Consider the following 23,767-nt stretch of genomic DNA (forward strand, 5'->3'; position numbering starts at 1 on the left):
GATTGTGGCCACAGGGCCTCAAGCACAAACATCCTCTGTTACCTTGAACATAATTTGTTGCCTTGCTGACAACAGACCAGAAAACAGCACACTGCTCTTCATGGGCATTGGTCTCACTCCTCTGATCTCTGCCATTTCTGATTTATTTCCCCCTTTCCCCGCTGCCACTATCTTTATTCCCATTCCTCTCCTCGCCCTCTTCCCTCTTCTGTACTGACTTGTTTATTCTCTAGGCACTCTCCACAATCTAATCTGCCTTAAAATGCCATGTCAGACAGGCAGCCCGCTCCCTGCAGACACCACCCCATTAGCACCCTGCATCCTCCAGGGGAAGGAGATGCCAGACAGGGAAACACAGTCACACTGGAACAATCTATTGAATGCCTTAATGTAATCGACAGATTAATTGTTGTTGGGTTTTTTTTTTTGTTTGTTTTTTTTTGTCATATTCGACGTCTCATCTTTTAATTTGGCACTGCACCACAGGGTTTCCCCATTCCTTAGAGACAAATCATGTAGTTGAAAATTAATATAGTTGTAGATATTGGCTTTTAACATACAAAGACCTTCCACATGCCAGACCATCGTACAGAAGTCCCATAGGGATCAGAGTTGATCCCTGTGGTGAAAAAGTGACAAACTTTTCATTATACCCAGACTTTGGTCTCCTCTTTATATGCCTCCTTCTTCCTCTATTGCAATGCAAGCCTGTAATGATAAACAGCACAGTGTGTACATACATCATAACCAAGTAATTTTTTCAAAAATGTATACATATATATGCTTTTCAATTGAACAAATTTAAATGACATGTAATGTCCAACAAATAATAATTAATTTTATTAATTCCCCCATATGAAATTTAACATTGTGCCACATTTTGCCACAGAAAAACGCCATTTCTGAAAAAAAACTTACTCGTTTTACATTTTAACTCAAAATCAAAACTTTTGCTGCAAAAACCAATAATCTTATCTAATCTTATCTTATCTTCTTATCTTATATCTCATAAGATCCCCTAAGATTTCTCATTAGATTTTTGATTGATATTGTCAAAAAAAAAAACAAAAAAAAAAACACCATAGATTAGCTTTATAGAAATGAGTTCTACTGGAGATATCTGTTTTTGCAAATGAACTCTTCAGATAGTGAAGGCTCACCCTATTTCACCTTTATGATGGATATAAGTGCACTAAAAGCCTAAATGCATTTTATCTGGTGGGTTTCCAGGACCTCCACATGTAGGTCCTAGCATGAAAAAGTTTGGGAACCCCTGTGTTGAATATCATTCACAGTCCTCAAGAAAAAAACAGAGGGGACATACAGTATGTGCCATCTGTTTTCTGTCAAATTGCATTGAAGAAACCACATATGACATCTGCAATAGATGATCGGCAGCATCCGCCTGGTTTAAAATGGTTTAAGATGCACACAGACACGTTATTGATTCCAACGGCATGTCTGTCATAGAAATCGATTCGGCTGACATTCTGACGAAATCAGCTTCAGGCAAGTTCATAAACAAGAGTCCCCGGTTGGGCGGCAAATAAGCTCGCCTCAGTCTTGCTAATCAGAAATTTTAATGTCTAATCAGTAGGTTGAAAAATGGAATCAGTGTTTGGAGTCTGACCATCTGCTTTTCTGATATGAGCCATCAGTATTCATGGAATCACTTTGGGGTTCCTGGGATGGAGCTGAGACGACAAACTGGGGCCACCACAGTGTGCCCTCAGCTTCCCCCCGGTATACGGCAAAATGTATAAATGGATGTTATGCATTACGTATAAGTCACTTAGTTTTTCATTGATTAGAGTGGCCTTCCAAGTAAACACTTCATAAATACTAATGTGGAAATATATTGCATCGTATGAAAGAGTCCTCGTACGCGTGGTGTGTGTGTGTGTGTGTGTGTGTGTATGAGAGAGAGAGAGAGAGACGAGACAGAGAGAGAGAGAAAGAGAGAAAGAGAGAAAGAGACATGCTGGCTCCAAAAATGAGCTCCACAGAGCCACTGGTGTTGCCATCTCTCCAGGTCGACCAGTCCTCTCAGTGGGCTAGCAGACAATCCCAGGCCTCAGCTGTTTCAGATAAAAAGGTGACACAGCAGAGGACAGTAACACAGCAGCGGTCAGGGGAATTAGCATTTACGCTATATCTCTCGCCCCAAGAGTAAACAGCTTTTATAGAAGCTTTGCCACTGTGACAGTTTCACTTGAAAAATGAGAAACAGCAAGACCACCTGTACGTTTCAAAGACACTATTTGAAATTTTTTTGACCATCTGCAAATATGGGCTTGCCTGTGTTTAAAACATTCGCTCCAAGAAAAGAGCCACTGCACTAGAGGTGCAAATCATTTTCACACCAACAATGTTGGAGTAATGTGACAGAACCTCCCAGCAACTACATCTATCCCCATTCCAGATGTTGAATGTAAAACTGTCTGTGTGGAAATAATGTCTGAATATACTAAGGCTAGTCAAAAGAAAATACCTGAAAAAATAATAATGTAGGCATAGACCTTTTCAAAGTAAGTTAAAAAAAAAAAAAAAAAAAAGTTTGATAAGTTTGTTTTCAAATTCATTTTTCTATGGCACAGAAAAATAGGAAAGTATCTTGCCCCTCAGCCTACAGTATGTCTATTACAGCATTCTGAGTTGTAGCAGAGTTAATCTGAATGAAAAGTTGTTGTTGTTGTTGTTGTTGTTTAATTAGCTAACTACCCAGCAGGGCAGATTATCAAATGGCAACTGTTGTGCAGTTTTTGGGGTGACAAGTAGGCCTACTAAGGTTTACTTGAATCACAGACACTTAGATCAAGGAATTCACCAATTATTGAAACTGGTAATACAGTTATACTTGGTGGACATGGGCTCTGCTTGAGGGATCTCTGGGATTCCTTGCAACATGAGCAATCTGCTGAAGCAATAATCCCCCTGCATAATAAATCATAACAATCACAGCACAGGTGAAATCATAGCTATCCAACATGATCCGGTATGATCACAGAAGGATGCTGGGCTGCTGGAGGGAGCTGCAGCATAGCGTGGCATGAAATCAACAGTGAATGAGCTTATGAAGACTAATCTGAACACTTGTGTGAATTTGATTGGATAACTGATTTTCCTTGTGCTTAGCTCAGCCACTAAATACTAATGGTAGAGATGAACTCAACGTTAAGACTGTGCAAGTATTTTGACTTTGAGGATTAAAAGGCCTGTTATTACCCAGCAGAGATCATTACGGTCTGTGGAAGGCTATGTAATGCACTGACAAAAGTGTTTGAACATACAGCAGGTGGTAAGAATAATCACCCCACGCAAGGCAAGGCCCGACAAAGGCCTTCTACCATTAGTCTCACTGAACTTCTCCAACATAGCGAGGGACTTTTAATGGCAGTGGCATTGCTGTGTAGCGCATTACTTTTGATATTCTCCAAACACCACTGATCACATAATCAACTGGCCACCAGCAACACTTGCTTCTATTAGATTCATTAGCTAGAGCACAAATCTGTTGTGATTTCAAGACAGTGATGGTCACCTCACCAAATACCTCACCAATTGCTAGCTCACAAGCTCACATTATTGCAGCAAAATCAATCAACGGAAAGAGAACCATTCCCAGTATTAGGAGTGAATTGATATTATATGATAATGTGAATTCTTTTTCCATTTATTCTTAAAGACATGCTCCCCTCTCACTCCTTGTCCATCACACATTCCCAGCTTGTTAAAACAAACAGTGAGGACACTGTTATTTGACCTGAGTAAACTGCTCTGGTCTCTCTTTGTTCTATCTTTCCACACCATCCAGGCACGGTGTTTGTGTGTGCACATTTGTAATTTCATTAAAAGCATTGGACCAGCACAAGACATAAATCTTCCACCGTGTTGACTTGGATTTGAGCCTGTCCTCGCCTGTGCCAGGCAGATGAAACTAATGACCCAGCACAGCAAAGTCCCCCAAATTCTTGCTCGGTATATTTTTTTTGACTTTGCTCAAAGTTAAGTGCCCCATTAACCCCAGCTTGCAAGCGCTTATTTGCAGTGCCTTAGCATTGGGTGTGACGGGCCTGTGGAGCACTTACTGGGATGCAGGCTTTGATTCCTGCTGCAGACCACCACATTTAAAATGCATTGAACTCTGGAGTGCTTTGGAGCCCATGATATAATGTATGTATGTATGAAAAATCCTGGAATAACAGTGCCTTTTTGAAAAGGGGTTAAACTCACTCACATATATGTATTAGCTCAGGGTTAAAAGTAACCTCAGGCTGTGAGTATACAGTGTTACAACATAAAGTCCTTAATAAGGAAATAGGGATGCAGAGATGCACAGAAGGCACGGGGAAGTGGAAGCATTTCCTAATTACTGTCATCTCTCATCAGTGACCAGCCAGGGAAAATCAATCAGGCAGCCATGGTTCAATCAAACAAACGTGATTCTGCTGCAGAGATAAATGCAATCTATTTTTCAGGGCACTGCTGTGGGTTTGTATTTGAATGCATGGTTTTAAATATAGTGCAGCCTCACATAAACAGACGTACACACATACACGCCAGGTTTATTTTAGTACATTGGCATAACCACATATCACAATGAAGTGCTTCTCTTTGGATGCATTAACGAGATTATACAGTGCTCCATAAATATATACACACACAGGGTGTCTGGCGGAGTTGTAGTGAAGAACAGCGCTGTAGAGACGAGGACATGACCAAGACCACAGTCCAAGAGTATTTTCCAAAATCCATGCATCTTTTGCCGTTGCTGTGGTAACATAAATGAGAATGGCTTCCTTTGTTATATTCAGAATGCATACCCAGTGCAGCAAACCCTAATGTCAGAAGAAGGAAAATTATACATCATATACATACCAAGACCAGTGTGGTGAGCAAAAGCATTGGACCTTGGTCAAAGATTTTACATGAATCTCCTCCTCTGTGGTGCGGTGCTCTGCGGAGCTTGGTGTGCAGTCAGCATCAAATTAAAAGAAGTTTCATCGAGCAGCTACAGGCTGTGAAGCAGAGATGAAGACCTAAACCACATGACTTGGGCTGTAGTCAGAATTTTGATGACTTGTCTCGCTCAACACATGGTGACCATAATTTACACTGACATGACGACTTGAGAAAGACTTGAAAACGTGCACTGAAAAGGAGCACCGCTTTAGTTTGATCACCATGTAGAGGTGAGAGGCAAGTGGAGAGAGAGAAATGTACATCCACAGGCTTAGGCACTCTCTGCCCTTAGAAAATTAAAACGCATTCATTATCTTGGCTAACGCCTGGCTGTTAAAAAAAGAATGAGGCTTCCCGCACACTCTCATCACTTGCTCAGTGTCTGTTAATACGCATGTGACAGTTTGATATGGCACTTTCTCCAGGCATAAAAATCAACTGAATGAGGTCTACATTTACATGAAAGGCAGGGCACAAATAGTCAGTCCATAACAAAAAGACTGAGCTGATGCACAGCAGTCAATAAGCAAAGGTTTATTTGATGGCATCGTGCCTGATGTGAAAGCAGGAAAACACCATTTTTTAGGAGTCTGTGCTCTTGTGGGTACAGGTTGACTTGCCCTTACAGAAGATCACAGGAATCCCATGATAAATTCATAGAGGCATACTATACACCTTATGGGAATCTTTCTGTGAAACTGAATGAGATTAAACAAACTCTATTTACTCTATTTTCTATCTATTTAGTATACACACTATGAGCCACTATTTTACAGTGATTTTTTTTTTTTTTAACTAGGATGATGCTTGTTATTGGGCTGTTTTTTTGTTTTTTTTAAAGAATTGACACAAGAGTTGATCCTTTGGCTTTTCTTGACTCAAAGGATAACATAGTCATTTTCGCTATAAACAAAAAAAAAAAAAAAAAAAAAAACTTGCATAATTTAAATAAAACTAAATCTAAATAAAAGAATGCAATGTTCAGCCTCAGCCTTGTTGATGGCAGTTGGGACAGTGGAAGGAACTATCTGAATGCTAAACCATTTATTTTTCCTTTTTCTTTTTTTATGATGCATCATCGATGGGCATTGTATACAGTAGATAACTGCTGAGCCTTAAAGCCATGCACTCCTAGCTTCCTTGATGACCACTGCATATGATAAATGATTGTTGCAGTTGTTGCTTTTTTCCAACCTTTTTGTTACAACTGTGCATGATAATTAAATATGTGAACTCAGAAACCCTCAGCAATGTGAAAATAGTGCTGTGGCCATAAACTGGCCTGTAATTTGGGTCTCTTATTCTTCAGTGCCATCTAGTGAGCAGCTTAGTTTTTTTTTCTTGCCAGCTCCTTCCCTCTCTAAGCAAATTTAATTGTATACATATTTTAGCTGGAGAAATTTATTTACCAGTAGATGCCCCAGGACAGTAATAATTGGTGTCAAAGAGGCTGAAGTCAGTTACACACCATCACTGGATTGGATTTTGTTTCAGGGATTTTCATCTGCAGAGATTTTCTTATTGCTTGACAAGATTTATTGCAGATCTGCACTCTGTTTATGTTGTATGTCAGGAGATAACGATGGAGTGAATGAAATAATTATAATTCTTCAGAAGTCAGGATAGGTGAACACCAGCATCCCTGAGGCTGGAGAAATCCCAGGACACTTGATCGGGACAGATGCTTGCCAGCCCAGGGCCTCATCCCATGCTGTCCAGCTAAACCTGTCTAGAACTGGACCACCCTGCTGCCCACCAACCTTCAGTAAGAACAGGCATACCCTGTTTGTGATCACAATTTCATTGGTTCATTTTGACATTACTCAGATTCAAGATCTGAGTTGCAATTTGTGAATGTGCATGCATGTGCAACCAAAGTCAGGGTTCACACTGTGACACAGAGGAGAAATGTTATGGGCTTGTAATGAGAACAATCCCACTATGCATGATACTCTTATGGTTCAGGAGCAAAAAGAGTTTTTTTTTTTTTTGTTTGTTTTTTTTTTAACTTGTTGGCCTGGACAAGACAAGAAGACTTTAACCCGTTGTGTTAGTCTGATAGCGGTGGCCCGCAGGAGGGCCCGGTGTATGTAACAGCAAGCTCGATGTTCTCGTTCAAGTTACCACAATAAAATGATCACTGTATTAACTTGAGATGGGTAAAATCTTAAGTGAAATCGTCACTCTAGAACAGATCATGCACAACACCGCAGATGTTCACAAGGAGGGGCGTGGCTTTGCGTCATGACGTTCCTCGCGTTACGTAAACCGTTCGGCGCAAAAATTCAAAAGGCGAACAGGAAATAGAACTGAAGTCTCACCTTTTCCGACCGACCACAAATAAAGAAGAGTGGCGTTTTTAACATATTTGGAGGTAAGGTGTATCAGACAAGTAGCTTGTTTGAGTTGTCGCTGATAAACACAAGTCGGGAAGTTGTTTTGTATTTAGCGAGATACGATATAACGTTATCTGTGTTAATTGTAACGGTAGCAATGCTAACCTCTCCAATTGTTAGGATAACAGTTAGCATACATGTAGCTAAAGTTAACGCTATCCAAATTTAAACTTGCCGATGTTCAGCAAAGTTGCTTTTGTTTGTGTCGAGTATGAGGTAGATATGCTGTATGAATATACCTAAAATTTGCTCTCTAAACGAGCTCTTTTAAAACGCCTGTTACGGCTCTACTGGCTTTTGTTTACATGTGGCAACTGTGTCAGCCGGGACACGCCGTTCTCTCCTGTGGAAACATATATAAGGTCCAAGACTTTTTGTGATCCGCCAGCTCCACTTGTTGGCATGAACATAATCCACCAAGAAGTATTGACTTCAACAACATGTCAGCTATTAGAATTGGGTGACACAACGTGGCTAACGCTGTGTGTTTTGATGGTAAAAGTTCGAGTTATGAGCAGGCATTTTCTTTCCTAGTCTTGGTGTATTGAATTATTGTCCACAATTTTTGCCTGGTCCTGCAGACAGTTTTTACGTAAAAATATCAAGAAATCGTCCAGCAAATGAATTTGTACATAAGTGACATAGTTCAAAATATATTGTGGACACATGGAATGCTTTCTTCTCATACTGTTAACATACTGTATCTCTGTACTGTATCTGAAATAAGTTCACATGAATGTATTTACATTTATACTGTTATTGTAGTTTAAGTTTGGGGATATGTTAGAACATATTTCTAAAAAATCTGAATACAGTTTACATGTAATGCATTTTTCTATATGGGTTCACTGTCAGAGTACAAGGATATTTGACTAGAACATATGTCCAAAAAATGTGTTTTACTTAAGTGAAATCACATCCCAACTGTTTTGAATTGTTATGTGTTTCTCTCTAGTTAAGATGAGTGCGGCCTCCACACCCATGTCCCGGGTGCGTCCTGGGTGGGCATCTTCGTCCCTGAAGAACAAGGGTCTGTCCCCTGCAGCCTGCAGCACCCCACTGCTGGCAGCCTTCCCTGGCAACGATGACGAACAGGAGAGGCGCCAGCGGCGAAGGTCCCGCGTCATTGACCTCCAGACAGCTACTGACTCCTCTCTCAATGAGTCAGCATCCCACAGGTAGGCTGTGAGGGTCGGGGAACCTCCTCAGCCCTCTAACAAAACCATCTTCTGCTTCATCTGTGGTGCTGGGACTGGTTCAGTCTGACCCAGTTTGAAGATATTAGCTTTTATTTAAAAAATAAAGCTTGCATTGTTGACAGCTATCATAGTGGAAGTTCTTCCCTGACTAGAGCTGGTGAATCTCATTTTAGTATTTCAAATGGCTGATGGAAAAGTTATTCTGTCAAGTCTGATCGGAAGTACATCAGGGTTGGCAATCTGTTTTAAAAAGTGCAGTAGATTTTAGTTTTCCTTGTATATTGTTTTCATTCATTTGCCATTTGTTTATTTATTATTATTAATTAGCTCCTCATTTAAAGGCTTTTATGTGTCTCAGAGTTTCCATACTATTGAATGGATGAGTCACCCTGCCTTATAGAGCTGCTAATCTTGAAAGAATTTAATTATCCCGGCCCCGGATAAGCGGCGGAAGATGGAATGGAATGGATTCAGTGAAGCATTTTAGTGACTGTCTACAGTAAATGGTCTTTTAGAGGCTTTTCCACCTTGGAGATGATTCGGTTATCTCTACAAAACTTTGAGAATCAGCATTGAAAATCCTTTATCAGTTCAAGTCTTTTATACACGTTTATAGTATGTATGTTGATCTCAAGGACTAATTGCCAGTTCTCTGTGTTTGTGTGCAGTGCCTCTGGGACTCCTGCTGCTGTGCCTAAATTGTCAAATGCACAGATTTCAGAGCATTACTCGACTTGCATCAAACTCTCCACGGAGAATGTAAGTGCAGATGTGTCATGTATATCCAAACACTTTGTTTTTGAAAAGTCTGGAATCGCGGGGATTGCTTCTGCACAAAATGTAGATGTTTCAAGTTACTTATCTTTATGATCATAGAGTTCTCACACGCTTTGTAAATTGTATCTTTGATCATTGTGTTCATTATGCTATCAATGTGTCATCATTGTTCCTCTTTGCTTATTACATTTAAAGTATGTTTGAAATACTGTTGCTTTACAAGTTAAGAGGTACACTGAAAGAAGAACTGGAGACTAATGTTTTTCCCCTCCTTTTTTGTAGAAAATTACCACAAAAAATGCCTTTGGTTTGCATCTGATTGATTACATGGCTGATATTCTCAAACAGAAGGACTCTGAGCTCACAAACTTCAAGGTACACATTTATCTGTGTTTTTGTTTTTATCCTGGATAACTTCCTTGGTGCAGCAAATCTGAGTCTTTTGATCTTTCTATTTAATGTCTTGGCATTCTGCCTCTTCAGTCCGGTTACCTGTTTCACTTTATAATCATGGAACACTTTGAAATATCAATCAGTCTTATAATATTCCAGTGTGCTGTTTCCCAGATGAGGAACCAGTGCAGTAAGCAGTGGAAAGGTCTTGTACTTTATCTTCAGAGGTATTGGTGATGCGCTATGCAAAATTGCTGAGGGTTGACTGACTTTGGACCCAGTGGACAACACATTGAATAAGCATGTAATTAATTTGTGTGTTGGACTTGCCTATGAAATTATGAGTCTAAATGGTCTTCATTTCCCTCTGCAGTTTTTCATTGCATACTTTTAAGAGGTCTTAAAATGTCTTAGATTTGACTGGTTTAAACTTGAGATTTGTGGTTACAGAAGACCCACAGCATAGCTTTGGCTGTACTACTAAAAAAGACATTAAATGAAAGTTGAATGAAATTGAATTTGATCCACACAACGGGTTTAAAAACCCTGTATGAAAGTTAGGTACACTGATCCCTTAACGTATCTGTGTGTGTTTTCATCAAGGTGGCAGCTGGCACTTTGGATGCAAGCACCAAGATTTATGCTGTCAGGGTGGACGCCGTTCATGCTGATGCCTATAGGGTGCTAGGTGGCTTGGGATCTGAAACAAAGCCTGGAGAAGGTTAGAGCATCAGCTGTGTGACTCATTCACTTCCCTGTGTATGTTTTATTCATGATATGTACATTTAGTTAGAGCAAGGAGGGTTTTTTCCAGCCATTCTTTCATTAAAGGTAATCCTGTTGAGAGCCAAGGGTCTGAGACCTGGCCCATCCATTTCATTTCATTTTATTTATTTTTAAGGACAGCACACATTAATCAAGGTTTCTGTAAATGTGCCAGTGTATTTTCAGCTGAAGTCCTTTTGGCGCGCTTTTTTTGAAACCTATAAAGTAATAAAATAATGAATGAAATGAAAAATGAAGACAACAACAAAGAGCAACAAACAAGAATTCTCAAGACAGAACACGGGCCATGCAGAGCAACAGAAAACAGTAAAACATCAATACAATAATACAGCAGCAACACACAATTTCAGTATATATAGCCATGCAGGCAGCATGAAGCAACAAAACACAGCCAAACAACACTGGCCACAACCGTCTTTTTTTTTTACATACTGACATGCAGAGCAGCAACGGTAGACATACAGTAAATACAACAAAGTAATCGTTGTGACAAAGTATCCAATTTTGTTGCTGTTTCTGTGTTCTTCACTGTGCGTGTGCATAAAGAACATGGTCCAGGGGCGGGGGGAGAAGTGGAGGGAAGCGCAGTGGAGGAACTGGCCGCCAAACAGCCAAAGAAGAAGAGACCTCCAAAGAAGACTGTGGAGCAGAACCTGGGCAACATCAACAGCTCCGAGTCTGAGAGGAAGTGTGAGGTATGTTTGCAGCTCGTGTTGGACAACACAGCGTGTTCACACATTACCAAAATACTAAAAACAATTTTTTTCCACCTTTAATGCCCAAGAGATGTCCATGCTCATAAAGGACAATAGACCACACAGCTTGTCATAACTTAACATCCCTTAGTCACAGTGGAAAATTGACATTTGCATTAATCCTGACACATATGTGAAAAAGTTCAGTGACCAAAGGTTTGTTGATGCAAAAATGAAGACAATTGAATTTATTTACAGATACAAAATCCAAAATAAAGTGCTTTCATAACTTTACAATAAAGCAATCATGCAACATCAACCCATTCTAAACAAAGGAACATGATCAAGCATCTGGCTGAAAGACTGTGTCCTTGCCAAGTTACCTGCGACCTTCTGTTTTTCTCAACTTTTTTTTAAGGTATTAATGTCTTTGAACAAGTTCAAAAGTCCTTCCCTTCTCCTTCAGGTGGACCCCATGTTTCAGAGGATGGCCTCGTCTTTCGATGAGAGCAGCACGGCAGGTGTCTTCCTGTCGGTCCTCTTCAGTGAGGACAGTCGCTGTGAGCTGCTCTTCCCCTCCCACCTGACCCTGCTCCAGTCTAGACCCTCCTACACCCCCCCACCCCCACAGCAAGTCCCTGCATCACCATTTATGGGTAAGGCACACTTTCACCACCTTTGATTTATAGTCTTTTTGAGTCTGACTTGAGCATGAGAAGCAATGTCTTCTGAATTTTTCAGTTTCAACTCATTTCAACTGTACAAGACAGTTAATATATTATGCACTTTTTGCACTGTATTTCTATATTTTGCCACCTGTCTCTAATTATGTTCTAAAATATGATTGATTAATTTATTAATTGCTGTCATTGTGGCTTCACAAAATAGAAACTGTGGTTAAAAGAATCTGGGTTGATGGTATACTGTTTACAGTGGGTGTGTGATGAGTATTTGTCTGACAATTTTGTGCCATGTCTTTGTGTCTATCACTCTGCCTAAACAGAAGAAATGCTAATTCTTGTCCTTCTCTGGTGCGTTTCTACCAGGTGGTCTGCAGCGCTCTCAGGAGAAAAGCTCTATCTGCCCCTCACTGCAGGACTTCTCCTTCACCAGCTGGAACCCTGAGCAGGTCAGAGCAGCCACACAACGACTGCACCTCCCCAACCACACTCACTATTTTGGAATATAATGGGACTCCCTGTGGGGATAGTTGATTGTGGGTATAGACTGATGGGTTTGCGATGTGTTGGGTCAATCTTGGCCTTTAATTGGGCTTTGGAATTACCTGAGACAGGTGGCTTCAACCCTAAAATATTGATGTTGGTATTTGTGTATCAGTGCAGGGTTACAACAATGATTATGTTGTTCAAAAAGCTTCTCGACTCAAATTGATGATCGATTACAACAATATTAATTACAGTGATGATGATGATGATGATGATGATAGAAGTGTATTCATTAGGACGATCCCCTTGAGATAAGCTATCTTATTTCAAGCAGGCTCTAAAAATAATGACTTTCTGAGCCAGGCTTGGTGTCTGTCCTCCTGCAGACCATGAACCAGCTGCTGGAGAAGATGAAGCAGGGTGAACATGTGTTTGATTTGAACGCCGCACCAGAGCCAGAGCCTGAGGACGACGACTGCCAGGACTTTGGCCAGGATTTTGATGCTGACTACGAGGAGGGACAGGGTGAATGTGCGGATGGGCCCAAGGAGTACAAGGAAGGCTGTGAGGCTTCTGGTCCCAGCAAAGGACGGTGAGAACAGACTATCTGGGTATTTTAAGTCATGTCAGCAGCCCAGATATTAGAAGTGGGCTTCTGACAGGAAGATTGGTCGTAGTAAATCAATATACAGAATGAGGCCAATTTGGGCTTCTGCCTCTGATATACAGTGTGACATGTGGTGCAGTTTGCTTATGCATTTATTGTAGAATTGATCAGTTTCATGGTATTTATATTAGAAAAGCCATGAACTTGAATTTGGCATGAATTTATTCTAATACATTATCTTACAGATTTCACACAAATACACATGAAGATGCTTCATTACATTATGATTTTTCAGGGTTTCAGTGGAAAGATTGTGTATCCCACAGCCTAAACACTTGTAGCTTTTCCACTCTGCCAAAACTAATATTATAAAGTGAAAGCATCTGGTGATATCAACATTCAGATACACACATTTGTGTTTCATGATGAGCAGCCTCTAGTGCATTGTCATCTAAAATGTCTTGTTTTGCTATGTGTCTTTGTTTGAATGCATCTCAGCCATAGTTCTGGATTCATGCTTTGAATGTTACATACAAAATGTTTATCTGAAATTGTTTTGCCCAAACTGCAAACCAAATGGAGAATGAAAGTTTCTCTTTAGACAGCGTCACTCCGCCTAATGCCATTGGTGCTGTTGTGACAGGCAGTGTGACAGTGTGTAAATATTGGAAATCAACCTGTTTTTTACAGCAAGTACACACATATTTGTGTGCTGGATGAGTCCAGCTGATTTCTTGCAGGTTATCCCTCATTTAAATTGCGCTGCTGCCTTTAGAAGATGGTAAATCCCCATTTGACTGCCATTTCCTTGTCAAATAAAAAGTCAATGATACAAAGCACAGGCGATAGTTAGATGTCTGTAAAACAAAGAATTTCAGCAATGAGTTTCTGATTGATTCATTTTCCTGTGCATCTGTCTTGATCACAGGGGCTGGAACTTATCCCAGCATACACTGGGGAGAAGTTTCTGATGGAGCTTCAGCTTTCTTTTTTCCCCGTTTCATTTAGTTCTACTTATTTCACTCCTGGAGTTATATGTCACTCTGCCATTTAGTGAGTGCTCATTAACGCTATCTGAACCAAATGTGAGCGAACAGAAACCGTTATGCCCCAGATAGAAAATGATCTCTACTCCTGACGTCCTACTTAAGCCGACAACTTTGAAACACATTAGTTATGTAATTGAGGGGAAGAGTAATTGGATTGTTCATTATCACCAAGCAAGGTAGCAGTTAATTGACGAGAACATGCTGACAACGTAAAACCTAACTTTTTCAGTCACAGTGACTTTAATAAGGAACTTTATGACGTTCATCTCTCTGCGTAGGTTGGTGTTAACTTTGTCTTGTGTTGGTGTGATATTCTCCAGGGACGTGATTCCCATTGGGGAGGCAGACATTGCCACCATGTGTCTGCAGCTATCCTCTCAGCCCAGGGAGTACTCCTACTTCAGCCCCAGGACCATGGCCACATGGGCCGGGCCCGGCTACTGGCAGTTCAAACCAAAGCACAAATGTGAGTTTAATTGATGGTTTATGTTATAATTAATAATGGCGTAGAAGAGGTTAAAGAGGCTGGCCTGTGAAAGGAAAGTTTCTGTTGTGAATCTGTGTATGAATGTAAAACAGGCCATTGCCTGAAATTTTCTTATGACAAAAACAAGGCTAAAACCCAAAATGACCAGATTCCGTTTATTTATTGCCATATAACTATTCTGGCACTTATTTATCAGATTATACAGTTTGTCTCCTATGTGGCTGTATAAGGTGTTTAGATAGATAGATAGATAGATAGATAGATAGATATACTTTATTGATCCCAACCAGGGAAATTCTGGAATTCTGGTTTGCTGGGGTAATTTGACTTTTTTTCTTTGGATGCCAAATGATACTAACAACATCATGTCTACACATTAGGTTTATTCTTTGTTTTGTTTTGAGGGAAATTGGGTAAATTACAGTTTCAGTGGGGTTTTTCCGGTGGTGTAATGACTGCAGAGTGCACTCATCTCTCTGTCTGTCTGTTTTCATATGGTTTATTTCCCCTAGTGGACCATTTGCCGGACAAGGAGACACGTAAAAGGAAACCCAAGAAGACCTTTGAAATAGACTTCAACGATGATGTCAACTTTGACACCTACTTCCGCACTACCAGAGTAAAAAGCTTTTTTTCACTATTCCGAAATGCTATGTAGCTGCTTAGGGAAGAAAAAAAGTGTTACCCTCTCAAAATGTTGCCTGATGCTCATTGTTCAGGATTTGAAATAGGGTGTCTACAGATCCTTAGAAGTCTTAAGATGTCCTAAATTCCATTTCCAGATAAAGTCATTAAGTAGTCTTAAATTTGAATTTATGAGGTATAATTACAACATAAACATTTCATCTAATTCTATTCATAATCTATCTTTGCCAAAATTAATTACTTCTGCATCAGAGTTAATACGTAACAAACTGAAGTCCACCACTGAACCAAATACTGCCTTTATACTTAGACCTGCTACATTTACCTGTTGGGAAAATGCCTTTTTTAGGCTTACTCTGCTCATTTTATACTTGACACCAGATGACTTTAGAGAGAAATTCAACAAAATCCTAGTCCCAAGGCATCTGGGAGAATGCTAATTGCGATATTTATTACAGTAATGTCTTGCTATCTAACCTAGAGGTAACTGTTTTAATAACAGTTCATAGGTTCATCAAGTTAACAACTGCAGCAGTTTGTTAAAAATTCTCTTAAATGTCATCAAATTTACTCATATCTGTAGCAAAAACTCGTTATGAATATGACTAAGGCGTTCAAAATAACTAATAACTATGTTTGGGAAGGCTGAGTCTGATATTTTTGGATTGAAGCTACCAATGGGCTGTACTTTGTGCTTATATTTAGTACATTTTAAATTTAGGGCTGTGTGATACAAACAATCATCTATCACTATGATTTCATATGTTTATAACAACATAAATATGACTATATTAAGTTTCCTGTAACTGATGGGGGGGGGGAAACTATACAAATGAAAAGCACTCTCTGTTTTCTCCTTACTTGGAAGTGACACTTAACAGAACTGAGGTTTGTTTTCTGCCTTTCTTGGTTCTTCTGTAAGTGGAAGAGGAGGTTTGTTGTATTGGAGTGTGACATGGGAAGCGGTGTGCTGCATACTTTGAAAAGTATTGTTTTCTGGTCAGTGTCAGATTTTTTTTCTATATCCCCAACCCACGTCCAGATGACATAAGAACATCTTCTCTTCTCCGAGGTAAAAAAAAAAAAAAAAAAAAAAAAACTAGAATTCCAATATTCCATTTTTCTCCCTAGTGTTTTACAGAAATCACAAAAAAATCTGAAAGTACTTTTAGACCATTATAGGAAGCTAAACCTCTCCACTGAAAGCAGTGCTGATGTACTTGTTTTAGGTGAGTTAGCAAAGTCTGAAATCTGCCAAATACCAAACCAGTATCTGTCTAACCCTACTGATAAATTGTTGTCTTGAGTCACTTTTACTTTTCATACCATCAGTCATTTTGTCAGCAGGTGTCACAGTCCAAAAAGTGGATATTTTATTTTAGAATGAATTCTTCGCTTAGCTAGACAGGCTTTGTATTCTGCAGTTCAGTCTGGCTGTTTTCCTTCACAGTGTTTTGACACCCGACAATGGAGCCGCGCTGTGCTCTGTCTCACCATGTGTCATCCAGTGCAATGAAAAAGCACTCAGGCTATCGGGTGGTACATTTTGGAGGCATTGCCATAGCAGCACAGCATTCAGCACATTTTTTTTTTTTTTTTTTAAATGCAGCTAGTTCAGGTCACAATCGCCCCAATTTGTGATGTAAGAAATCATGGCTTGGTTTTAGTTAACAGTGTACCAAAATGAGCACATTATAAAATGGATCAGATTATTCAGGTTTATCTCAGATTACAATCATTTATGCCACCTGCTATTGGCCAGTTATAAAACAATTTCAAGAGTAATTATGCTGCTGTAATTGCTCATTTGATCAAATTATGCAGTATCAATCCTCATTCAAATAATGATAATGCATAATAAAATACACTCAGTGGCCACTTTATCCGGTCCACCTGTACAGTCTAATGTAGTTCACTGCAACAGCTCTTCCATAAATTCTACCTTTTAAAAAAGTTTATAATGTTCAGTTTTTGTTGACATTGTGGAGAATGTGTAAATTTAATTCTTTATTTATTATTCAGTTGTAGTTTGCAGAGGTCTTATGCTGGACTAATTTATATTTAGAGGTGTTTTTGATTTTTTGTCCTCCCTATTTATATACATGAGGGGGACAGAATAGTGGAAACAGCTCTCAATAAAATGCAGTCCAGTCCAACAGCAGCACTAACTATGGGCTCAATGCCAAACATAGAAGTGAATGAACACCTATTACTGTGACAACAAGAAAACCTGAGCATTATAGGCAGCAGAAAATGAAACTTTCTGGTAGAACAGTTGTATTGGGTTGTATTATACTGTACAGGTGGCCCATTAATATTCAGTGTTGAATCACTATGAATATGCGATTTAGGTAGTAGTAAAGCATGTTTAATTAACTGTGATATGGCATAAATGAGAGTCTGTAAGGATTTTGAACACCAAATTCTCCAAACCCACTCAAAAAAACATTGAGAACATTGTGAAATGGAAACTGTAGGATCCTTGCACAGTCTTCATATAATTGACAGTATTGTATCTGCCATTGCCCCCTACCCCCTCCCTGCAGGCTGCCACCACTAACAGCAAGTCTGCCCTCAGTGCCAGTAACAAGAAAACCACTCTACCAGCAGACTTCCAGTTCCCACCTGAGACCCTGTCCCAACTCAGCCTGAAACCCTCCAGCACGGTAAGGCTTCACTGCTCAGCTCAGCAGGCACAGCTGGTGCAGGAGGTCAAAGTTCAAGACACACCAGTGCTGATAAAGAGTACCTGTTCTATCCATTACTTTTACTCATTAATAGAGATGTGCATTCACTGGGCGTAAATGGTGATTTACATTTTAGAAGTCTAATGTCCTTGAGTGAGTGAAATAACAGAAAATCAAGTTTACTCCAGGTCATGTGGATCCTTGTATCAGATTATAGTATCTGATTATCCCCAAATTAATGCCCTATTTTAGTCCGGTAGTGGTTGATATTAGTGTTGATATTAGTTCACACATTCTTGGTAATCACCACACATACATAGAAAAATGCAATAACAGCTCTTGATGGGGACAAAGGTTCAGATTTCTTGGGCAAATACCTGAAAACACTTTCTTTTATGCTGTGTTTAATTTTGCACAAAATTTGAAATGTATTACAGTCACCCTGTTATCTGCCTATATCAATGGAAATACATAATGTTGGTTGTGTGGCATCCAGAAAATAAAATTATGCTTCCTTGCTGTCAGTGGTACTCGGTGGTACAATACTCAGTGGGATTTTAAATGATCTCAAACTTTTAATTTCTATTAATAAGAATAAGTATAATGACTGTAATACAGTTATTTTTGTTATGTTGATCCTAGTTGAGTCAAGAAGGCCAAAAGAGGTTGTCTGGCGAGTTAGGAGAAGGCATCGGCGACTACGACTACAACAACGCCAACGACACAGCCAACTTCTGCCCTGGTCTTCAGGTCTGAAATGTACCTTTTTAACTTAGATTTTATATTTTCACCATCTATCTGACATTTCTGTCCACAGCAGCCTAGCGTGATTTAGCAGGTAAGGTTGCACTGCTCTTACAGCTTTGACCGCCGTTTGCAGCGGTCAAATGTGATCTTGCAGCATACTCAAATGATTTTAGTTTCAGTTTATCATTATGTGGAATGAAAATGCAGTGAAATTCTTCATCTGGGTGATTTCATTGAAATCACTGCTTTCTACTGCATCACTGACATTGTTCTTCTGCTCCATAATGTTAGAATTTCTTGTTATTTTCATGATAATCAGTTTAATCAAACTCAAACTTGGCAAGTGGTAGATATAGTAACTTGGAAAGGATAATAAGCCAGATAACTCCAATAACAAATTGCCAGGTAGGCTGTAGTTATCAAGCCACAAGTTTTGGGGTATTCAAAGATGCTATTAAACAAGTACAGAGACTTCACACAGCCCCACAGTACATAGTTGTAGTTTGTAAGTTACTTAAAAACAATTTCAGTTTTGTCAGACATGTCTATTTATTGGTAAATAAATACATTTCCAATAATATATCTACTTTAAAAAAAACAAAAAACAAATCCAAGATGGGATAGACAGAAGTTCTTTGTGAATAGAAGTCAAGGATTGTTGATGCTGTGTGAAAAATTGCAGCAAAGGAAATGATTCACAGTCAAGGTCATTTTTTTTGCTGGAGGACACAAGATACAGTTTGTAGGGAGGATTATAGTAGAAACATTTGAAGAGAAATGCTAACAAATACAGTTGTGGAACTTGAGTGGCAAAGATTGTAGCTACCGTGCTTCAGATTTTCATCCTTTTAGATGACTGTTTTTCTGTCTTCCTGTCCAGGGTGGTGACAGTGACGATGATGTTGAAGGGTTTGCTGGTTCAGACGACACCCAGCCCTCAGTTGACAACTTACCTCTTTCCTTGCAAGACCCAGAAGGAATCTCCACCTATGGGGAGGACGATCTGGTGCCCGAGCCACACAGGGTGAGACACAGAGCTCATTTATGTGGCTTCTGGTAAAATTTCTACTGCATCAAAGCTGTTGGCACCTTTTGCACTTTAGTGGCCTCAGGTGACAACTTGAGATCACTCGTGGGATTTTTTTTAAGTTTTGAAGGACTTTTTTACCAAAAAATCATGTGGCATGATGTCAGTATACTGAATAATTCCCAGACACAGATTTCTCCTTAGTATCTGGTAGAGAATGGGGAGCTGTGCAGTTGAGGCCAGCTTTCTCTAGACAGACTGCTGGATCACTGCTGGTGAAATGAAACTAAAAGGTGCATATTTTTTGTAATATGGCCAAACATTCAGAAACACAGGTATGGTCTGTTTTTTTAAGATTTGATCTGTTCCTACAGGTCAACAAGATTGAAATCAACTATGCCAAGACAGCCAAGAAAATGGACATGAAGAGACTGAAGAACAGCATGTGGACTCTTTTGACTGAAAGCCCAGAAAAACCCTCAGAGGTACGTTTGAAAATCCTAGCAGGTAGCTTTTGTCTGCAAAGCACAATTATTGTCAAATGCCTGAATTCACCAGCTGTTTTTTCCTAATTGACCAGCCAGCTATGTTTTAGACGAGGGCTGCCAAAATGTCACATTTTCTCCACATGACTATAATGGCCTACGGAATTCACGATAACAGTCACAATATGAATACAAATTTGAAATAAATAAAAAGAATATATAATGATGCTATCAAATTTCATCTGTTTATTCTGTATTTTGTCTCTTGGCAAATGAATTACACTCATTCTGGTCATGGGGTGTGTATCTGTGCATTTGTGTGGTGTTTGGGGAAGAAGACAAAGCAAGAAAAGAAAGAAACAAATGATTTAACAGGTGCTGGATTCTATACATAATATATGTGTGTTATTAACATCGGTATTTAGTTTTTAAAATGCCACGATTATTGTCAGTCCCTGTATATTGTGACACCCTATTGGAGGCCAATTGAAAAATGTTTGATGTTGACAAGAGACTGAAGCAGCATTTGGCTGTTAATTTGCCATTGGTGTGTTTTTATGTTTGTTTCTGTGTGTCTGAGTCTGTTTTATTACTCATCCATCCATGTTTCCTGCAGAAGGCTGAGACCTTGGAGACATCAGAGGTACCTGGGGAGAAAGTCTTCAGTGAGACCACAGAGACGCTTCTACAAAGGTACCAGCAGAACTCCTCCATGGAACAGCAGAAATGAGGAATAGGAATAATGACCGTCAGTGTTGAAGGCTGCTATATATAAATGGATTTTTTTGCACCTATGTTGACTGTCTTTGATGGGCTCAGGGTTTGGAAACATGGGAAAATACATATTTGATCATTTCCAGATTGTGAAGAGTCTGGCAAAAAAAAAAAAAAAGTCATGTTGATCCCGAACCGAAATGTCCAAATCCAGTCAAAATGAAGCTTTATGGGTGGAAAAGGTTTTTTTTTTTTTTTTTTTTTAACTGGAGGATGTTTAGGTGTGGTTGGTGGTGTGTGAACCAAAATATTCATGTGGGTGTACATGTCATAGACTTTCATTAGCCTGGCAGATATGCATCACTGAAACCCCTGCAGTGAACCCAGCGAGCAGGAAAACTCCAAACATCTAAAAGCACCAGGGTGTGATGCTATAAATTATGGAACACAAACCTCGGGCTGTCTCTCATATTTCTAACCCTCCTCTTGTGTCGGTCCAGGCTGCCCAACACAATGGCACAGAACCTGTCCGTGCCTCTGGCATTTGTCGCCCTGCTTCACCTCGCCAACGAAAAGGTGAGTGACACGTATCTCAGACCTCAAGGCTTGGTGTATTTCAGAAAGGTGTAGAGGGAAATGCTGCACAGTGCTGATGTGCATCAAATTTGTAGCTGCACTCCCAATATCTGCTGTGAAAACTAATCTTCAGTTTTAAAGTGTTGTGTCCAAGATGGCTCATATTTCCCAGCCAGTACATCACATAAAATACAATCCAAAAAGCCAAATAACTAGAGTTTGATAAAAACAAGGACTTTTGAAATGGAAATAAATAAGACATTTTTAGCCTAAAGCTTAGTCTGATCAACGTTATCCTAATCCACAATGTAAATGTATTCCAAATATAGGAATTCTTAACTAAGCTCACTGATAGGTAGTCACATACACATTTATTCTAGTGAGGAAAATGTATTACATTTGTGTTCGATTTTTCAACAGAATTTGGAGCTGGTGAAGGTTGACGACATGTCAGACATCATCATCAGACAAGGTCTCTGAGAAGAGCTACATAATTGAATACAGAGAGTGGTTGCTATTGTTTTTCTCTTATTCTCTCCCTTTTTACTGTGTATAAGTCTTATGTAGTTTTTATTCTTTTAAGTATCTGAACTTTTGTTTCTTAACTTTCCTTTTACTCTACACTTTTCTGCTTTTCCTTTTGTGTAGATAACTCAAATGCTCCACCTCATCCTCTCAGCAAATGTACATTATCAAAAGAAATAAAGGCTTTTCTACAGAATTTGTGTACTGTGTATGTATATAGAAGTACAGTCTTGGTGAAGATGTTCACCCAAAATAACATCAGCTGGGGTTAGACTGACATATCAGGCCTAATAATACTCTTTTATCAAAATTTAGTGCCACGGTGATATGATGGAAGCTTGATTATTTCTTTTTCTTTTTTTATCAGTACAACACTCCCTGTCTATAAGAAGCTGTTAACCTCATCATTAGCACTGATTGTCTTGTGTTTCAGTGGAGTAATTCACCATCACATGGTCTGTGAAAGAGGTTTTACTCACCATACAACAATCAGGAGAAATGAATTTTATAAATTTTTGTTTTACTTTTTCATATATATACACATATAGATATAGAAAGATACTGGAGTGCACAAATATTGGTGCAAAATACTGGCCACTGGTAACTGCAGTCCAAAAATAATCTGAATAGCTTTCAAAAACCTGAATCATTCTAGGTCAAATGCCTATTTTTGAAACACTCAGCGGTGCTGATCAGGTCTCCCTGGTTTTCCAAGGTGTATGCGCTTTATCACGTCATTTATCTGTCCCTGCTTGTGATTGTGAGCTGACTGCAGCGGCTGACTGACATCACAGAGCAGGTAGTGAACAACGGGGTTTTTTTTAGCCTCAGCACCTTCCCTGACAGGTGAGACCGGTTGGTTGAGTGTGAAGCTGCAGGCTGGGTGGGACTGTCACTGCGGCACTGTCGCAGTTGCTGGGCAGGGAGGAGCTTCTCATTCAGCACAGAGACAAGTTCAAGAAATCCAATGGACTAGTGCAGTGGTTTTCAAAGAGGGGCCTGGGGACCTTCTGGAGCCCTTTAGGGGCTTGTGGGGTGGATCCTCAAAGTGACAAATGGTTTAATTGGTCATAATTTAAACAAAGGAAATCTGATGTTGCTCCAGCATCGCTGATCTGGTGTTTATTAATATGTAATTACGATCATTACAAATAGTGTGTCTTTCTTTTTAAGTTTTGCTAATTTTTAAGATTTTTTCATGTTATTGAAAGAAATCAAGTGAATATGCTAACGTTTTAAAGGGTTAATTCACTAGACATTGCCTCAACACAAAAATATGTATGAGTTATTATTTTGCCATTATGTTTTCACCACTTTGAATGTGACAAGTGGGCCCCATGACACCCAGACGATTTCATAACTAACACAAACCAAAATGTCTTCTCATATCCGAGTCCTGAAGGCCTGATAACTTCAGTGGAGGTCTGGGGCTTCATGAAAGTCAAGTTGGGGGTTCAAAACATTAATAGTCGTTATTTTGCATTCTCTCAATAGGATCATACATGTAGGAGGTCCCCAGAATGCAAAATAACGACTATTAATGTAATCAGAGGTTTTTCGTTCCTCCCCATTATCTCCCCATGCACAGTGTGGAATGTTTAAGAATTCAGTACAAAATCAAGAACAGCACATCCCTCTATGGGTCTCTGTGATTAAATCTTCTTAAATGGCATTTTAATGGTGTTTCACTACAATTGCGCCATAGAGTGCACAGAATATGCAAATTTTCATTCCAGCCTTGACAATCTGGCCTAAACAGCATACATCATCGACCAAAAATCAGCAAATGAGATGACGTTCATGTCATTTTCATGTGTTTGTCTGGCGCTGGGGAAACTGGAATG

At 39.5% G+C, this 23,767-nt stretch overlaps 1 protein-coding gene across 1 annotated transcript; it reads left to right on the forward strand.

The window, feature by feature from the left end:
• The first annotated feature begins 7,228 nt into the window (after positions 1–7,228).
• On the forward strand, positions 7,229–22,119 carry ncaph (non-SMC condensin I complex, subunit H). Its single transcript, XM_030059188.1, has 18 exons — positions 7,229–7,336; positions 8,314–8,536; positions 9,226–9,316; positions 9,617–9,709; positions 10,331–10,448; positions 11,060–11,208; positions 11,675–11,864; positions 12,255–12,337; positions 12,761–12,966; positions 14,351–14,496; positions 15,030–15,136; positions 17,709–17,828; positions 18,492–18,599; positions 19,477–19,620; positions 19,998–20,108; positions 20,725–20,801; positions 21,323–21,398; positions 21,819–22,119. The coding sequence occupies exons 2-18, from the start codon at positions 8,319–8,321 to the stop codon at positions 21,876–21,878; spliced, it is 2,097 nt and encodes a 698-aa protein (XP_029915048.1). The 5' UTR covers positions 7,229–7,336; positions 8,314–8,318; the 3' UTR covers positions 21,879–22,119.
• Positions 22,120–23,767: the final 1,648 nt, after the last annotated feature.

Source organism: Myripristis murdjan, chromosome 9 (genome assembly GCF_902150065.1).
Source record: "Myripristis murdjan chromosome 9, fMyrMur1.1, whole genome shotgun sequence".
NCBI classification, from domain to species: Eukaryota; Metazoa; Chordata; class Actinopteri; order Holocentriformes; family Holocentridae; genus Myripristis; species Myripristis murdjan.

Excerpts from the sequence above, each read along its gene's own strand:
- ncaph (XM_030059188.1), top strand. The coding sequence starts at position 8,319 with ATGAGTGCGGCCTCCACACCCATGTCCCGGGTGCGTCCTGGGTGGGCA. Across the intron at positions 8,537-9,225 it reads AATGAGTCAGCATCCCACAG|TGCCTCTGGGACTCCTGCTG; the intron begins GTAGGCTGTGAG and ends GTTTGTGTGCAG. Across the intron at positions 9,317-9,616 it reads TCAAACTCTCCACGGAGAAT|AAAATTACCACAAAAAATGC; the intron begins GTAAGTGCAGAT and ends CCTTTTTTGTAG.